Source organism: Mugil cephalus, chromosome 6 (genome assembly GCF_022458985.1).
Source record: "Mugil cephalus isolate CIBA_MC_2020 chromosome 6, CIBA_Mcephalus_1.1, whole genome shotgun sequence".
In the NCBI taxonomy this organism is placed as follows: Eukaryota; Metazoa; Chordata; class Actinopteri; order Mugiliformes; family Mugilidae; genus Mugil; species Mugil cephalus.
The window spans coordinates 13,843,819-13,863,655 of NC_061775.1; the positions used below are offsets into that span (position 1 = coordinate 13,843,819).

At 39.4% G+C, this 19,837-nt stretch overlaps 1 protein-coding gene across 1 annotated transcript in view; it reads right to left on the reverse strand.

Moving 5' to 3' along the window:
- Positions 1–11,078, reverse strand: part of LOC125009186 (meprin A subunit beta-like) — a 20,884-nt gene extending 9,806 nt beyond the window's left edge. Inside the window, exons 1-7 of the mRNA XM_047586910.1 lie at positions 10,988–11,078; positions 6,832–6,875; positions 5,547–5,625; positions 5,370–5,487; positions 4,694–4,872; positions 4,338–4,556; positions 3,588–3,737 (exon numbers count right to left, since the gene is read on the reverse strand). Of these exons, the coding sequence (XP_047442866.1) occupies positions 3,588–3,737; positions 4,338–4,556; positions 4,694–4,872; positions 5,370–5,487; positions 5,547–5,625; positions 6,832–6,875; positions 10,988–11,078 (880 nt within the window). The remainder of the gene's footprint in view (positions 1–3,587; positions 3,738–4,337; positions 4,557–4,693; positions 4,873–5,369; positions 5,488–5,546; positions 5,626–6,831; positions 6,876–10,987) is intronic.
- Between the last annotated feature and the right edge of the window lie 8,759 nt (positions 11,079–19,837).

Here is a 19,837-nt window from a genome sequence, read left to right on the forward strand (position 1 = left end):
TGATGTAGACAGAGATTGGCAAAGAGTTGGCGACGTGACTAACTGGTAGCAGTGTCTATAATGCAGTGCTGTCTGACTGTGGCTCCGGAACTTGAATGTCCAGGGTTAATTAGCAGCAGCTGAGGGATCTCCAATCCAGCGCAGCAGTCTCCCATCTGTAATCAAGCCCGCACACACACACGCACACTAGGGAGCAGGGACAGAGGGCATGACAATTTTTGTATTCTGGAACTACCGTCTCTGTCTCATTTGCTAATGGACCCAAGTGCCATTTCTGTTCTCCTGGTCATTATAAATAAGATATTTCCCTGGGTGAAACTGCTAGGGTGGGGTTGTTTGGCAAACAATGAAATCCTTTATACTGCCCTAACCCATGTTATGCCTCGGGCCGTCACATATAGTTGCCTCTTTGGAATGAGAGTGCAGCAGGAAATGTGCAGACGTGGGACAGGTTGGGACAATCCTCTGACTGATGAACTTTATCCACTGTGGGAGAGTTGGAGAAAAGACCTTGCCTACTCGGAAAAAAAGATGAACATACTCTTGAGTTATGCACCTGCAAACTTTGGAAGAGTTACTAAACAAGAGTTACATCACTTCTCCGATGTGAGTACTAGTGGTCATGGACAGTGTTCATATTTGACAGTAAGAAACGAAGAAGGAAGCATCCGTTGCGCCATAGTCATGGCAAAATCCCATGTTGCTCCAATGAAGGTCAGCGCAATCCCAAGATTAGAGCTCACAGCCGCAGTCATGTCAGTCAACTAGCAACGTGCTGAAAGAGGTACTTGGAAATGCTGACATTGACGAGCACTCTAAAAGTTGTAAACTTTAACAACGAAGCTTGACAATTCCGCATGTCTGTGGCCAATCGGATCAAGAAGATACACCTCAGTACCACTGTCCAGCAATGGAAATATGTCCCCTCTTACCACAACCCACCGGATCACGCCTCCAGAGGCCTACCTGCCAGTTATGTTGTCGAATTGGTTCAAGGGGCCAAAGTTATTATAGGAAAGGGAACAACTTCCCCCCCAAGAGGCGACCCCACAGCTGCCAGTAGGAGATCCTGAGGTGAAAGGAGCTCAAACTTTTGACACAGAAGCTGCCTTCTCTGGCAGAAAAGACTATGTAATATTACCATCAGACAACAAGCGCTCACACCAAAGAGGAACCTCCAGATAGGATAGTGGTGATGAAAGATGATTATCTGTCTAGAAATAAATGGAGGTTGACTAGTTTCAGAAACTACAGTGGATAGAGATGGTTTGGTGGCGAGAGATTCTTCTTGGAGTTAAAAGAAACAAAATTGGTTCCTTGACTTGAATTCTTGGTGTGTGTGTGTGTGTGTGTGTGTGTGTGTGTGTGTGTGTGTGTGTGTGTGTGTGTGTGTGTGTGTGTGTGTCTTGAAATATGTATGTTCTTCAACTACCTGGGTAGGTTTATGTCCACCACGGCTGGCCTACACCAGGCTCTTGGTCCGTTCACTGTTGACTTCTGCAGTTGGCTCGCCACTGACCGCCAGGGTCAGGTTCAGATGATCTCTCTCTCATCAAAAAAAAAAAAAAAATCAGGTCTCTTGAAGTGCTCCCAGATTCATGCAGCTCAACTCTCTCTCACGCACTCGGTAGGATCTAGGTTTATCTTCACAATGCACACGCCACCAACTGGTGGGACAGGGGATTGCAGTACCTCACAAAAGCAAGCACCAAGGCATACAAAATACGTATTACAAAAAAAATACATGTGACAGAGAAGCAATGAAAATAAAGTTACTTAGATCATCAGTAAAAAAATAAATAAATTCATCAAAATCTATCAAAAACAAAAAAGTATACCGTGATAACATACTGTGATATTTTATTCTACTATCTCAGGTACAAACTGCACAGTCTTTTCATTCAATGAATCTGAGATGTTGAAAATGTTGAATTTAAAAATCTGGAATCATGCAGTGTGTTACTGTACATGCGGAGGAATTTTTAATCCATCATTGCATCTTGTTGTATTCCGACCAACGTGCCGTTCAAAAGGGCATCATATTTGAAAGGCATCCTAAATATTTATGTGACTGGCTGATTTATGTCAGACTGTTGACATACAAACCAAAGAACTAAACTGGTGAAAATGTTTTTCTGTAAATCATAACCAATTGTAGCTTCATTATTTTAAGACAATATGCTGAAGAGACTTCACTATCATTTAGTCAGTCTGTAGGCATCGTAAAAATGAACAACACTGACACCATCAGGACAAAATGAAGCTTACAACCCATCTCAATACAACTGAGCCCGTGTACTGTTATATTTAAAGACTTGTGCTATCATACACCTGCATATCTGACACTCATGGAAAAGTCCCAGTTACCTATGTCATAATGAGTGTGAGTCATTGTTAGTGCACTTCTCATACATGCTCAACTGCAGCTTATAAACACAGAATACAAAGAACACCACCATCCTCAGACTCCAGTGGTAGTAGACAGAGTCGTTTCTTGCACAGGAGAAAACAAAATAAAAAACTGGCTTCTACTTGGAAGGACTGTGGATATGCTCTGAACATGGAGTTGTTCAGCTGTTGGGTAGTCACAAGAAGAGAGGAAGAGCAAAAAGCTGCTCCATAAGGAGCAGGACTTTTTAAACTTTTGTGTTTTGTGATCAATGCTCAGCATACAGGAAGCTTAAAGGCAGAGTATGTAATTTACTTTTGGGTGTTATTTTGTCCAAATTCGATAATAGCCTCTTAGCATATTGTAATTCAAGTGTTATGAGAGAACTATAGACTTCTGTGCCTCTACCTGGTTGTATTTACAGGCTTCATAAAAATCACCCTGTGACGGTATTCTTCCACCGATCACAGGCCATTGTATAGAGTGACGCTATTTTGGGTGTCCCTATTGGTTACTCTACGTAAGCCGATTTCATATCCCATTACTAGTTCGAGGACTTTTCTATGCTGATGCCTTTTATACATGGAGTATCAGTGCTGAAATCAGGGACACTCTATAAAAAATGTCCAGATGGCTTATTTGACCTGTTTTCATACTGTCACGACTGTAAACAAGATGGCAGAGCAGTGAAGATTTTACATACCCTGCCTTTAAAAAAATTTTAAAAAAGCACAGTATAAATGCTTTTACCCACATAGCGCCCTATGTCATAGGCTCCACATAGACCAGTTTGAGGAGTATAAACCACGCTTTGGCCTTGTGGTGTGTTCAGAATAGCAGTGAGGGAGTGTTAAGCTACAGGAACAAGCTGACATCGAGTGAAACCGCTTTTTGTTGTTTGATTATTACAATCCGTATCCCATCGGTGTTAATCTTGAAATATCAAATTGTGTCAATATGGTCCTTAAACCAGTCTGTAGGGTTTTTTCAAGTATGATCTTGGGAGTCATCTCAGATTTCTTTCTTCTGCAGGTACCAAGACAGGTTCTGTAACTATGACTACTACTAACGTCACATCCTCCCTTACTCTTTAAATTAAGGTTACTGTTTTTGAGATGCACCAAAAGGTTTGAATTTTCATTGTTGTCCAGGAGGCTCAAAACTCAGTGCTGTAACCTACATTGTGTTAGATGGTCACCTTTGCATTGTCCCATGTTGGTGAAGTCAGTCCAAGGCCCTCCACTCACTGAGCAACGCTGTTCCCACTTGGGGTTGCCAGGACCCTGAATCATCCCACAGATATTCTCCTCCTCAAAGTCACAGCTGTCCACAAAGGTAGAAGACTTGGCTGTGGAGAGGAAGCAGTCACTTTTTCATCAAGGTGGTTTGTAGACATCATTTAAATGCTGTTCATAATTATATGTTATTATTCTAGGAGAGAGAGGGAGACAAAGTAAGATGTTTCACAAATGTGTATATTTGGTAATAATGAGGTAACTTAGGTGCATATTAGGCTATACTAATAAGTATATTATTGTTCCAGAGCATCCCACAGATACTGGATCAATTTGGTATCTGTTGAATTTGGAGGAAGCTAATATTGTTTGTTAGTTAATTTTTTTGTTAATTAATTTGCTTTTAATTTAATGGTTTGAACAGAATTGCATTTTAGAGCATAAGAAAACATTCATGCACGCAATGAAATTTGTGTTTACATTTGTCTCTTGTTTTGGTACCTGTGATGTGTTTGCAAGACAAATCTCTGACCTGGGACAGTAAAATGACTCATGGCAACTTCATACAGATACACTACATACAACAGTTTGAATATGCCAGGCATGCAGGTCTTGATCAGGAGTTTTGCACCTCACAATATTTCAATCATATTATAGAGTTTGCACAATGAAGGCAACCTGTGTCATTCATCATTGAAAATGTGATTACTCACTGCAGTTGTAGAGGAGGTTTAGCTTGGTTAGGTCACTGGCACTGAACCCTATTCTCTGACCAATTACGTCCATGAAGTTGGGGTTTTTGGTGACGATGCTGGGCTCAGAGCTGTCGCCAAACTCTGTCTTACCGTAGTGCATCACAGAACCATAGTCGTAGGGAACTCCCAGGGCACTGGATACTTTGTCATTATATTTGTTGTAGTTGTGCTCTTTACCTGAGAAAGACACATGCAGAATATGTGAAAGAATAAATCACTTTGTTTACAAAAATCTGATCATGCTAATAGTCACTGTCCATTGTAAAAGGTGTATCAAGACACGGACAAAAACAACGCTGCCTTGTCAGTATTACCAGGTTCAATACGATTCCATATGATGTTGACATAGTCGTCACGGTCAGCTCTGGACTGCTCATGCCAGAATCCCAGAGCATGGAGAAACTCATGCTCAACGATTCCCAGAGTATCACAGTATCTACCAATGGACAGCTGCTGCTTCCCCTTACGTTGGTTACCTACATAGGAGAAGCATCTGTGGAGAAGGAAAGCAAGACACACAAAAATATCAACTATCTGGGAACTAATCGCTCTAGTGAAGTTAGCTCAACAGTTGACGATTCAGTTTCCTACAGTATGTCACATTTGCATTGTGTGGAAAACGATATATGTGCTTGAAGAAATCAAAAGACAGTCAGAAAAAACAAAATATACTCGAAAAACTATTTGCGTGTCACTAAAATGACAATTGTCATCAGTCCTTTGTTGTTAATACAAAACTGCTGTAGTTATCTTGTTTTTCATGATACAAATGAGGTCACAAATTGACTGAGTTCATTGAAATTGATCTTTTCTTTATGTCAGAATATCTATGAACATTGTTGAATGTACCATTATTATTATGGCTGTGAGTATCTTGTACAACCAGAGAGCTTGTAATAAACCTCCAGAGGGTTTTGACGTTTTGAGTAAGACATTGTACACACATGTAATCGAAAAAGGAAGTGAACACGGCAGTTAAGCTCAACTCACCCATCGTCTTTATACACAGAGATGTAGTTCTTCTCTCCCTTCCATGGTGTGAAGTCAATGCAGGTCTTCAGTCTGAACTGGTCAAATGCCTTCAGGATCACTCCCTTCGCATTCACCTCTACATGTTATTTGATGCACATCCAGGATTAGAGCTGTAAACATAAGTTAAAGTCTTACCCAGGCTGTCCTCTAGGTAGTAGGGAATGGTTGTTGGCCATAAATACTTGTCTCCTATGATGGTGTTTCTGTCAAATGTCTGATGGGAATTAGATATATAATGATACAGAATTACAACCAATTAAACCTATTAAAAAAATATAAAAAATTCTCTAGATTGTCTGTCTCCTGTTTCCTGTTTTATTTTGCCAAGCATCTTAGTTACCTGTCTGTTTGTGTCATGTTGTGTTTCCTGATTTATTTTGTTAAGCTCTGGATTTCCTGTCTGTGTTCCTTGTGTGTCCCTTGATTGTTAATTGGTTTCTCCTGCTGTGATTACCCTCATGTGTCTCACCTATGTCTTGTCAGCCATGAGCCCTCTTGTGTATATATAGCCCTGCCTTTCCCTTTGTTCCTTGTTGCGTCATTAATGTCTCCTCGCCATGTTCCTTGTCTTGTTCCATGTTTCCTTGTTTTTCCCATGCCACGTTTCCATGCCATGTCCATGATTCCTTTTTGATTTTTGTATTTTGGTTTTCCTGCCATACGTAGCGCCTTTGGTTAATTATTAAATACCTTTTGTTTTAATTCCCTGCCTGCCTCATCCTATAGTCCTGCACTTGGGTCCTCGCCTCAACCTACAACCTTGACATAGATTAGATTACTTTAATAGAAACAAATCAAGATACATGTTTGTACAGTCACCATTTGGCATTAATTTTAAAGCCAATTTTAACAGTGACATTTGTTCTCCTGCTATTTGTTATTATCTTTTTGTTCTTTTTTTTTGCCAAATACATATTTTGTGCTGATCAGATGATTCGATCAGTCTGATCGAAATCATGTAAAATATGTAAAACAGAGTGACTGTAATGACAGTTTTATTTTAAACCTACAGCGTGACTATTTTGTTTTTTTAAGTAAAAACGCATCAAGCAGATGCAGTTAAATTTTATGCCACTGACAAAAGGTTGAGGCTTTGTTCTATAAATACAGCCGCTCTTACTAAAAGCACTAATTTGATTGAATCCAGGTGTCCCACATATTTTTAACATTGACGTTGACATTGCACTGCAGTAGATGGAGAAGAAGAGGAACCCACGACTGACTTCTGTCAAACACTGGTATCATTTCTGTTACTAAATAAAATAAATCAGATGGGAATTTAAATCCATGTGAAACATAATTTGTTTTGTCTCACACTCAGAGTTCAGTCATATACAGCATATTGTTCATTACACAAATAAGCCTTAATATGCAGACTCTAAAGAGTCACTGGTAAGTCACAACAGTTATAGAAACTTACCCGGTCCTCTACAATATCTCCCTCCAGTAGGTTCAGTCCTGCAGCTGCAAAGAACAGTAGATGAAAACATTTCAGAGACACAGAAGCTTTATAAAATAAAATGAAACTGAAGTAAAGAATGAGCAAAACTTCATTGATTTCAAAGATTTCCCAGTCGCGGCCTCCATCAACATCGATTTCTGCAGGTGAAGAATCAATTGTAATGAAATTACATTTTCATGAAGTAAAACACTGTTTCAGACTCAGAGAAAAGAAATTACTGGATCAGTTCACGAGGCACAAGTTTCTTTTTCTGCTGTTCATACTGGCCATACTCAAAGTTTCACAGGTTTTCTTAAACCTACAACTTCAGTGAAAGCTGCATGGAGAGCTTCTTTTGTATTTTACAACTTCAGGCACCACATGTAATCATTAGATCGAAAGACTTTAAGAATTGAACTTCTCCATTCAATATGAAAAATATCTTGTCACCCTTTTAACTGTGAATAAAAACTATTACCTCAACAAAACTTCATGGTATGTGACTCACCTGTTTCACCTGTTAGACTGGCAGCTGTCAGCTGTGAAGTCAGTTAGAAAGCACAATAATCAGTGAATAGAAAACTTGGCATTAGAGCGTTTTTTCACAGGAGATATAGTGTAAATGTTGTGTTACTGTATTGTACTTACCAGTCTCAGGCCAACAATCAGAATGATCCACCTGAGCATCATGTCTCCAGCTGCAAACTCACTGCAGTTCTGCTGTGGCTCTAGGAAAGTTTATCTCTTTTATGGGTGAAATGGGTGTGGCGTTCACATGTCATATTTATGACTCAAGTTTGTGGTTAAGTTGTGGCTAACATACAGACTAGGGATGAAGGTGTGGCGACTAACATCACAGCTGTGTGTGTCAGTGGGCAACAAATTATATTTGTATGTAACCTAATTTTTAATATTTATATCTGATCTAATTTAATTATGATTAAACTTGCACTGTGAAGCGACAAACAAATAACTAAATACTTTATATCTGAACCCTGAAAGTAAAACTTGGTAGGATGTCATGACACTACAAAGGACAATAACAGAGATGCTGATACTAAAGAGGAACATCTATCAGACAGGTCCTGCACCTCCATCCATTGAAGGGCAACATCTCTGAGGAGATTGTTTGAGCTTTAGAGACCTTCTGGCTGGAACATTTGTCCTGTAAATAAAACATTATCTTATCTGTCTTATCTCTTAAAATATATTTAAAAGCAGAGGAAAACATACGAGACTCATTAGTTTTAACTGATATTGATTTGCTCTTTTTATTTTGTCTGTTACAAAAACAGTCAGTCAGTTTGGTGATGCAGTATTGCGCAAAGTATCACTGCCTTTGCAGGTATCCCAGCTTGCACACATCTAAGAGTAACTCTGTTCTACGTGTAGAGATTTTCACCCATACATCCTTATGGATCACTGTGATGCCAAAGTGCAATGGTGCACATGCATATGAAAAAAAAAAGAATATATGAATCTTGCAAAAAAAAAAAAAAAAGGACCATCAGTTCCTGTTTTTAAGCTTATTTCCGATTTGGTTTTGTTAACTAGAAAGTGACTAACTTCCTGACGGTTAAATATTTTTCTCTTTTCTCCTGAAACCCCATTGTCAGTAAGAACTGAATACATTTGTTAGACAAGTGTGTGATTTGCTTTTCTAAACTTTGGTCTGTGTAACAACATTAACAATCATTATGTCTTTTACACTGTGTGTTTAACTGTGTGTAACCAGTAAGAACTTCTGATCCAGAGACATCGTGTGCAGTGTAACTTTGTTTTTTAGAACAGACAGTGTTCACTGATGGCAGTGGATTCTCTCATCGAGATAATGCTCACTGCCATTAAGCCAAAATAGTTCAGGAATTGTTTGAGGAACACACCAATGGGTTTAAGGTGTTGACATGGCCTCCATATTCTCTAGATTGTAAACAAATTGAGTATCTACACTGTACTGGACAAACAAGTCAAAGGCCAAGGAGGCCCAACCTCTTGGTCTTGGTGTCAGACACCACAGGACATCTTCTGAGGTCTAGTGGAGTCCATGCCATGATGGGTCAGGGCTCTTTTGCCAGCCTTGGCTGATCACTGTATATTCTGTATTATATGTATGATAAACAGCATGTGTGAGCTGCACTGCAGCTAATTAACGTCAAAAGAATTTATCACTCATTCATTGTTCATGCACTGTTGATACAGGACACATCAACTAAACTGACCATTACTTGTTAAGTGTTCTTCAGCATTTCAGCACATTTTATTTTAAGATGACATGATGCATACTGATTTAAAATTAACTTATTGTTTGAAGATTATTTTTAATTAAATTATGCAAAACAACAACAACAACAACAACAAAAAAAAAACACCTCAATTTAGAAACGATGTACAAGTTATGTTTGCATCATTTCCTCGTTGCTTCATATAGTGCAGCACTGTTTCTTTGGGCAGCAGTATGATGCTGCTGTTCTGTGCAAACATTACATGCATGTACACACAGAGAGCAGCAATGTACAGACACTCAACACCATATATACCATATAAAGACACAATATACTATATACACAATATTTACAAGAATAATAAAAAAAAGAGGATTGAAAAATAAACATGAGTGAATGGGTATTTTTCTGGTATTTGATGGTATTTGACTCCAGCTGGAAGAATCATCATCAACTGGCGACTGCACTGATCAGCAGGGGCTGTGGAATGTGGGGACTCGGAGGAATCTTGGCCCAAAAAGATTAACAGACACACCCACTGATACACTGCTGATGGCACCAACACTTGCCAGAGGTGTATGGTGTTTTATGACACATTTGTCATGCATTTGGCTGCAGTTCACCAAAGTCAGAGTGAGATATCTGCCTGTTAGTGATTAGAGACTTGTGGGTTTGTATTCAGCCACAGAGGCACAGTTGTGTGTGACAATGAGCCCTGATAGACTTGAAGGAACTAAGAAGCTGGACTAAGAGTACGCAGTTTCCAACCTGTGCTTCATTCAAGTTAGATATTTAGGCAACACGACTAACTTGCAAACTCATCTAATGAGACACCATGAGGCATTAGTGCAGTAGTGGCCGCTGCCGCCAAAATCTGTTGATCCAAAGCAAACTACACCAGATAACACAGTACTTGGGCAACATGTATGCATAGGCATTTTATTTTCACATCTGTTCAGTGGAGTGTTCAAACAGTTGCACACATTTTGGTTCAAGCAGACACTTATGAACTGTATTTTGAGATTATGTTAATATATGTGATGTTAATATATATAACTAACTATTTTAAGCTGCATTTAAAAAAAAAAATCCTTGCCAGTACCCACCCTAAGTCCCATACAGCGAGAAATTCTGCAACACGACTGTAGCTAGACTTTTATTTTAAGCACATGCTCCCTCAAGTGTCAGAGTTTCAGGCTGGCCGTCTTTTGCTTTTTTTTCACCACACAAGTTGCTTGTGTCTGCCACCCGAGGTGTGTTCATTTAGTGATATTAATGACAGACTAAACAATATTATGATAAACCATGCCTAGAATTCTTCCTCTATACAAACCACCTTTGTTGCCTTTTAATATCAAGGTTAGATATGTTTCCATACACACTACAGGCCAAAAGTTTGGAAGCAGTTTATGTACAAATTTTTACATAAAAGATCATAGTTTCTTTGGTATACTTGGCATCAAAATGAACATGGTTATTATATAAAGAATAACATATCAGAAGACATTTTAATTTTAATTATCAGGTACATGAGTTTTTCCTGGCTTAGACTTTGCTTTCTTCAGAGTAACCTCCTCCGGCTTTAACAGCAGCATGGCATATACCAGGCATTCGTTCCACAAGGGATATTTGTATGCGGACTCTCCAAAGCCAAAGAGTTGAAGTGAATTGTCATGGTCTGTATCTGTCTTTTATTTTGTGAGTCATGTTTTGAGGTTTCCTATTTTATTTGGTAAAGTTTCCTATTTTCCAGTCTGTCTGCTTCCTTGTGGTTTTGTCATGTCTGTCTGTGTGTCATGTTTTGTGTTTCCTGTTTTATTTTGTTAAGTTCTGGATTTCCTGTCTTGTGCTTCCTTGTGTGTCCCTTGATTGTTAATTGGTTTCTCTTGCTGTGATTGCCTCATGTGTCTCACCTGAGCCCTCTTGTGGGTTTATGGCCCTGCCTTCCCTTTGTCCCCTGTCACCTCGTAAATGTTGGCTCCATGTGCCCATGCCTTGTTCCATGTTACCTTACTTTGCTTACATGAAGCACATGGTTTACATATTAAAGCAATGATTTCGAATGGTTTCAATCATTAAACGCAAGAATACGAAAACGATCTAACTTGTGAGGGAAAACTAGCCGTGTCTGGTAACTTTCGTCTAGCTAGCTTAAGTTGCAGCTTTTTATTTATTTATTTATTTTTTATGTGCTGCAAATTGCTGCGCTCTGAATTTTACATACGTACCCATAAGTAAACCATCTCCTGACCTTTGATCCTGAGTCACCTCACCAACCCAAAGGCACTTTTAAGAGACACATCTCTATCTTTCTATCCATCTGTCTGTCTATCTGTCTGTCTGTGTGTGTGTGTTTTTCTTAATATTTTGTCTTTATTACTGTCTTGTAGTGTGTCTGTCAGTGTGTAATAATGCTGGGCGGGTGCATGGCAGACCTTTGTGTGGATGTTTGGCGGCATCATGTTGACACCTGAAAGTTATAGAGTGGCAGTACTGGCTTGCTAGAAATCATGGGTCACACATGCTTCATATAAGAAAATACAATGTACATGAGTGCTAAGTAGATATATTTTGATTAGGGGGAAGTCGGGTGTTTTACAAATTTAAATAATTAGGTCGCTTGGTGGCTACTGTTGGGCTGTTGGCCTATTTACTGTTATATGATTTCACGCAGGTTTTATGCCTGCATCACATCATTTGCAAGACTGGCACGCATATGGAAAATTCCATAATGACCCAAGATAGATTTCAGTGGCATTGTGAGTTTTGTTCCAATGATAACCACCACGACATAGTATAGGACGACGCCATGCCACTTTTCTGGCCTGTTTCACGTGTTTCATGTGTTTGTGTAATGTGCTCACAGCATTGATAATCATTCTGATTATGCGTGTTGGTCTAAATGAAAATAAAGTGAACTAAACGCATTCCTTTTGTCTTTACTGTCCAGGCTCTCATTTCATTGTGCCTCATATTTCTTTATAACAGTCTTATATCTATTTATAACAACACCTCAATTGCACTACTTTACCTAAAGCTGACAAATACCACCTATGATATTAACATAGTCATTTATAATATTGTGTATATGGGGTAAAGATGCCAGACTCAGTACTTAGTTCATTGCACCTTTTAATTACTCATAGTAACTTATATCTGTTAATAATAGTGTAATATTCTTGTCACTTTACTTAGAGCTGACAAATAGCACTTATGATATTGCATAGCTGTTTTTAACTGTGTGCTGTAGGGAGATGTATACATTATTATAACTTTATTACATATACTTATAGCTACAGATATAAAGGACTATAGTAGAAGACAAAACTCAATATGCATCACTACACACATTTAGCAAAGCTCTGACACCAGAGACTCCGGAATTGTATCGAAGCAGTTCAAGTGCTTCAAACTCTATCCAGTGGTTCAATTGATTCGTGCAAATCACCTGGTGGCTCGAAGAACTTGAACTGCTTCGAACGTCACTAGTTATGTGACCAAACCACCCTTCAACACACTGCTTCCATACAATTGCTTAATGAGCTACCAGGCAGGTGTAGGAGCCTCAGGTGTTTCATGATGCATCATAACATTAACAAGTGACTAGGCAGATATTGACATATTTATAATGCACTATTCAGATTAAAATTATAATAATTCATAACCAGTTGTCATAATGCATCATGAAGTTGGTTATGACGACTTGTGAATACATATAGATGGTAATAATGAGCATTACAATGCTTTATAGACACTTTATAAAATTTCATGACTGCATTCATAGGGCATTATAAATACCAATAATTACCAATTATGATCTAAAAAGGTCTACAAATTAGGTTACTTTAATGCAACAATGCAAAAATTAAAGATACATATCTGTACAGTCCCCATTTGGCATTCATTTTAAGGACAATTTTAAAAGTGACATTTACTCTCCTGCTATTTCTTATTTTCATTACTTTTTGACAAAAAATCTAATAGGTTAACCAAACACTAATGCACCAACATCAAAATAAATAAATAAATAAAAATAAATAAAAAATCTGTTTGTGGACAGTAGGACTATAATGGAGAGAGCAGGGCAGGAGAACTCTAATGAACAGTATAGCCCAAATAATTTGTTTGTACAGATGCTACAAATGATTGTAACCAAAGGCATGCTTACATGTGAATTAAAAACCCACGCCGGGGGAGGTTGTTGAGCAATCATATAAAGAAGAGGTAAGAGAGGAGCAGTTAAAAGAAATGAAAAGTACACTGAATGAATTAAAAGATGAAATGGCCAAATTAACCGTTAAAGCCAGTGAAGTGGAGTCAAGATCAGAGTATGGAGACACAGGAGGGAGTGACGAAGGGAGTGAGGAAGATAGAGCATGGGGGTTAAGAAAGTGGATGACAGGGATGTGATAAGATACCTGGAAGAACAAACAACAAAACCACATGATACTGAACAACTAACAAAGGTCCTGAAACAGTTGGGAGAGAACACCGCAAAACAGATTGAGGCATTGGAAAGATTAGAACACGGACTGCAAAACACTTAAGAGAACACCGTGTCCCAAACATACCATTACGGTAAGAATCAGAATCAGACAGTGAAGTAGGACAGAGGCAGGCATCACCAACATACATGCCGTATCCACGTGACTTGACCCAAGATACAGAACAGGTATATGGACAAAAAGGGACATAGGCAAAGAGACAGAGGGAGAATAAAACCTACAGGTCATGGCTTACAATGGCCTGTTTGGCAGTGGTAAGCCTGATAGTGATCACACCGTTATCATGGCTGAATGTAGAGGAGAGATCACAGATTAAGGAAAAGGATGCTGTAAGTATCTCCCACAAAATAATTATTTGAACAGGGGACCGAAAATTCAAACACGACGAGAAACTCACCAAGATCAATGTATACAGAAGTACGAGGGGTTGAGCTTTATTATGAACGGGGTACCAGATAAGTATAAATTAGCTGATCAGATCGCAGTCGGGTGGGGATCCATATTCCTCTGGATTACCCCAAACAAAAATGTGGATGAATAAATTATTTACATTATAATATCTAGAGATTGGCAAACTATACAAGAGATGGGTCTCTTACAGCACACTAGAATAGACTTGCTATTGCTCTGATCCTGACTGAAAAGGGAGGTGTCTGTAGCATGTTTGGAGAAGTGTGCTGTACATTCATCCCCTATAATACTGTCCCTGACGGATCCCTGACCAAAACCTTGAGAGGCCTTAGAGCCCTCTCACACAAACTAAAAGAACATTCTGGGGTCACAGACCCCTTATCTAGCCTGTTTGACAAATTCTTCGGTAATAGGGGAAAGTTGGTAGCTAGCGTAGCTGCCTCACTGGCTATTGCATTTGTGGTGTTTGCTCTGTGTGGTTGTTGTTGCATCCCATGTATCAGGGATCTCATCGTGCGGTGTATCGACAAGACATTAGGGAATGTGGAATCCAAGGGAGCGCCCACAGCGTACCAGATGAATCTCAAGGAGAGGCCATTCCAATATTCAGATGGGGACTCTGACAACGAGCCTGACCTGGATGATGTAGTGTGAGCTCAGGGTCTACAATAACTGATCTTACGATGTCAGAATAGCATTTTGCTTTGTGGCTTGCTTCTAGGCTTTGGCTTTTGATATATACGTATAGAACCATTTTATACACATATAGTGAATGTTAGTTGATTTTCCCAAGAAGTTGCACACACAACCTGAGCCTACCAGAGAGACGGCAACGTGTTTGTGGGAGCACGTTCACGTTGGAAGGAGACCCAGGTTACAAATATAGTTAAGATTGCATCCATACACCCATTTCATACAGGGTTTTTACATTACATGATATTTTAGGGGTGGACAACAGGGGGATTTGGTGGGTTTCAAAGGGGTTAATAAGGCCTTCAGCCTGTGTATAACCTTGGGAAGAATCAAGAAGAATGTTACTTACGCTATCTCACCATATAAGGAGTTGTCTTTCGCTTTGCTACAGCTTGCTCACAGATTAGGACACATCACACCCTGATATCTCACATGCTGGAAACCAGATAAAGCTAATTGGCTACACATAGAAACTCACTGACACATGAGAGGCAGTACTCCTCCCCATTGTCTTACGGGCGGGGTCTAGGTAGAATAAGGTCACTGTACGTCCCTGAAGTGGGGCTTTTGGCTCTTTTTACCCCTAAGGTGAACTGACCAAAGCCTCAGCGCTGAAATCAATATCTATTCTCTGTGTACCAAATAAATATCCAAAACATGAGAAATTGTCACGTGATTTGTGCGTAGGTAAACTACCCTTTCCAAATGGTATAAAGATCCTGGACTGAAGGAGAGGAAAATATCTTCCTTTGACAAATTGGGGGCTCGTCCAAAATACCAGGAAAGGAATGTAGTTACACTGGAGGAGCATCTCTTACAGTCAGCGGCCGCAACTAAGTAAAAGGTGAGAAGAAAACCTCTTAACCAAACTTCTGCATGTCTTATGAGACATTTCGTGGCTGTGAGAGTATGATTCAACAGTAGTACTGTTTGTAAGAATAAAACACAGAGAATAAGTACAGATTAGGCGTATAAAAGAACAGAGTAAGGGTTTAGAAGGCCCCCTCATGCAGATAGTCAGGCCTGATATTGCCTGATTGCCTGGATGTAAAAGCTGCTCTCTGAGTGTAAGAGAAGTGAAAAGAAGAATATAGAAGCGAAGACAAAGGGCCGACTAGCACGGTTTAAAGGCCAGAGGGGTCTGATCAGCCCCCAAACCCTGCAGTCTAGGAGTTTAGGGTTTAGAAGGCCCCCTTTGTCTGAATATTTAGGCATGTAAATTGCCTGGGTATTCAAAGAATAAAAGCCGCCACTCTGAACGCCCGAGTAGATCAGACTAGGAGTTTAGGGTTTAGAAGGCCCCCTTTGTCTGAATAGTTAGGCTAGTAGGTCGCCTAGGTATTCAGAGAATAAAAGCTGCCACTCTGAGTGTCTGAGTAGAACAGACTAGGAGTTTACGGTTTAGAAGGCTCCCTTTGTCTGAATATTTAGGCTTGTAGATCACCTACGTATTCAGAGAATAAAAGCTGCCACTCCGAATGTCTGAGTAGTACAAGAAAAGAGTTTAGAGGTCTCTCGATCAGATGTGTTAATGTTGCACAGGGGGAAGGGGAAGAACAGCATTCATCATCACCACATGCTGTTCATGATGGCACCAACACATGCCAAAGGTGTATGTTTTATGACGCATTTGTTGACACTGGGTGCGCAGTGCTCCAACATGTAACTCTTGAGCAGAGTGCCTGGCACGTTGCACCCGTTAGGGTTGGGTAGAGCTGAGGTGAGGACCCAGATGCAGGACTAAAGATGAGTCCGGGTGTCAGACAAAAGGTATTTAATGATTAACAAAAAGCGCTGCACATGGCAGGAAAATACAAAATACAAAAATCAAAAGAATCAAGGACATCGCAAAACTACCAGTCAGAATCGTGGCTTAAAGGCAAGGGCATGGAAACATGGAACAAGACATAGCGTGGAGACATTAAACGACGCGACAAGGAACAAAGGGAAGGCAGGGCTAATTAATGCACAAGAGGGCTCAGGGCTGACAAGACACAGGTGAGACACGTGAGGATAATCAACACAGGTAAGACCAATAAGCAATGAAGGGACAAGGAGGCACAAGACAGGAAATCCACAACTTAACAAAATAAAACAGGAAACACAAAATGACACAGACAGACATGACAAAACCACAAGGAGACACAACAGGCAGGAAACTAGGAAACTTGAGAAAATAAAATGTAACCAGCATGAAAAATCAGGTCACTAATTCTGTAATTGTCATTTAGACAGTTAGAGTAAACTTCCAGTAGGGGCAGTGTTTCCCCCCACTAGTGTTTGTTTCCCCGTGAACCTGGTCAAGTATCGCGCGAAGTCTGCACGTGCGAGTAGATGCCATGTTTTTCTCTTAGCCACGAGGCAGGCAGCAGCAGAACAGACTATAAGAGAAAGTCGGTAGAAGAAAAACTAAATTTAACATGAAAGAGAGTGTCGCAGACAGCCGCGGATTAAGGCAGAGAAGTCCACTGCAGACCCGGTAGTCACAGACGAATCCAGGTTTCATCCCGATAAGCTGTGAGCCGAAGAGAAAGGAAAAAAAACCTTTGTGAGCGTAAATGTTTGAGACTCCGGTGAGTTAGCACACAGTAGCCTATCATTCCATAGCTGCTCGGAAGGAAAAAATGCATTTATTGTGTTATTAAGTTGGTTTAAGTTGGTCAGTCGTGCTTACAGTATGCCATAAAATACTTTCCAATGTTTTGTGCACTTTATACCGTAGTTTATTGTTTGGAAAAAGATCCCTATTTAATGTCAATGCTTATAGCGGCCGCGTTATTGTAATTGATGGGCCGAAATGCTAATTTTTCTATTGTTACGCTTAGCTCATGCTAATCGCTATTCTAATCGATAAGCTAAAAACAAGTTTCATACATTTTGCATTTGCAAGATGCAGTTTATTTTTTATGCTATTTAAACTGCGTAATTTTGTGTAATTAGACACTGCAATGGGTGACAGTACCATTTAAGGTGTGGTTTATTTCATTTTTTGATTAGGAAATTGCACTTTGGTGTAAACTATATTTCAATTAATGTTAGAGTTAGAGAATAATTAAAACGGTGAATTAAAATAGTTAAAAGAAATTGATGATATAAGATAGAGGTTTAAAATGATGCATAAATTATGTGTCTGTTTAAAAAGAGTATTTTGTTGTGATAATTCATGAATAGTTTAGTACATTTATGGTTAAAACTAATAGTTTTAATTCATTTATTGTATTTATGTATTGCCTTCATGTATTTGGTGATATATTTCATGCTTGAACTGAGAAAATGATGAGGTCTCATAAGAAAACCATATGAAAACAGACAGAATCAGATTAAGTTCCTTACAACTATGCACCTTCTGTGTAGGTTGTGTTTTTTTGCTAGTCTGATCTACTGTCTGGGAAATAGAGAGAACGATTAAGATGGTGAGCAATTCTGAGAGAGTTGGAGATGCAATGTGGCCAGCTGCAGAACCTACCTTGATGACTCCAGAACATCTGAATCTCACACTCTTGAGACAGATAAGGTAGACACACTCCTCACCTACCTGGGTAGTAGTAGTTTATAGAAATTGAGGACAAAGAAACTGAATGGATGTTGATACACTGAATACAGACACACACATGGGATTCTTCTTTTGGAACTGAACTTTCCAGAATATCGAGCAGGAGAGCTACAGTTCTGTGGATTCTTTTGTTTTGTTTTTATTTTTGTGTCGCCTTATTTTGGTAGTTACACAAAAAATACAGCCAAGCTGTTATTTTTATTCTGCATTGATATTAAAATATCACCTGTTCAAATAACAACACCCACTCCTTTTTGTGAGTCACTTCTTGGTGCAACTCCTACCGGACATAGAGTGGCATCTCTTTAACCTCAAAGTCAGGATTAAAGGTGCTACATTATTCTGTCATAGGAACTAGGAGCCTTCATGGGCAGAAGTGAGAATGTGCTACCAGAAGGTTTTTGAAATAGTGTTGAGGCTGCAGCTGGAGAGTTTAGTTTAGTGGTATGGCACAAATTATGTTACAAAACGAAGCCTTTAGTTCCACACCTAGCCATGCAAAGTACATATTACATGTAGGCTAAACAAAACAAAAACTACATATGATTTCAAAAGACAGAAAATAAAGTTACTTGCATCACCAGCAGAAAGGGGAGAAAAAATAATCAAAATCTATCTATACTGTGATATTATATTCTAGTATTTCAGGTGCACAATCTTTCCATTCAGTGAATTTGAGAGGTTGAAAATGTTCTTTGATTTGGTTCACGGCTTGTAATTAGAATTAGAAAAAAATTCAAATGATTGAGATGTGAAACTGAATGGACATCCTCCCCTCCTTTGAGAATTATGCAACATGTTACTGTATATTTATTTACATACAGGGGCTTACACTTACCAGTCTCAGACCAAAGACCAGAACAATCCACCTGAGAACCATGTCTCCACCCTCAGACAAACACTCTCTAGAGTTGTGCTGTGGAATGTTCTTTTAGTTTGTGTGAGAGGGCTCTAAGGCCTCTCAAGGTTTTGGTCAGGGATCTGTCAGGGGCAGTATTATAGGGGATGAATGTACAGCACACTTCTCCAAACAGGCTATAGACACCTCCCTTTTCAGTCAGGATCAGAGCAATAGCAAGTCTATTCTAGTGTGCTGTAAGAGACCCATCTCTTGTATAGTTTGCCAATCTCTAGATATTAAAGTATCACTATCATTTAGTCAGTCTGTAGGCATTGTAAAAATGAACAGCACTGACACATTCAGGACATAATAAAGCTTACAACCTCATTTCAATGCAACTGAGCCTGTGTACTGTTATTTTTAAAGACTTTTTTTCCCTGAGACAAAGTAACGTGTCCTAGCATATATAGATATGTTATTTTTTAAAAAATGTGCTATCATACACCTGCACATCTGAGTCTCCAGTAAAAATCACAGTTACCTATGTCAGAATGAGTGTGAGTCATTGTTAGTGCACTTCTCACTTCTTGCACATGCTCAACGGCAGCTTATAAACAAAGAATACAAAGAACACCACCATCCTCAGACTCCAGTGGTAGTAGACAGAGACGTTGCTTGCACAGGAGAAAACAAAACAAAACTGGCCTCTTCTTGGAAGGACTGTGGATATGCTCTGAACATGGAGTTGTTCAGCTGTTGG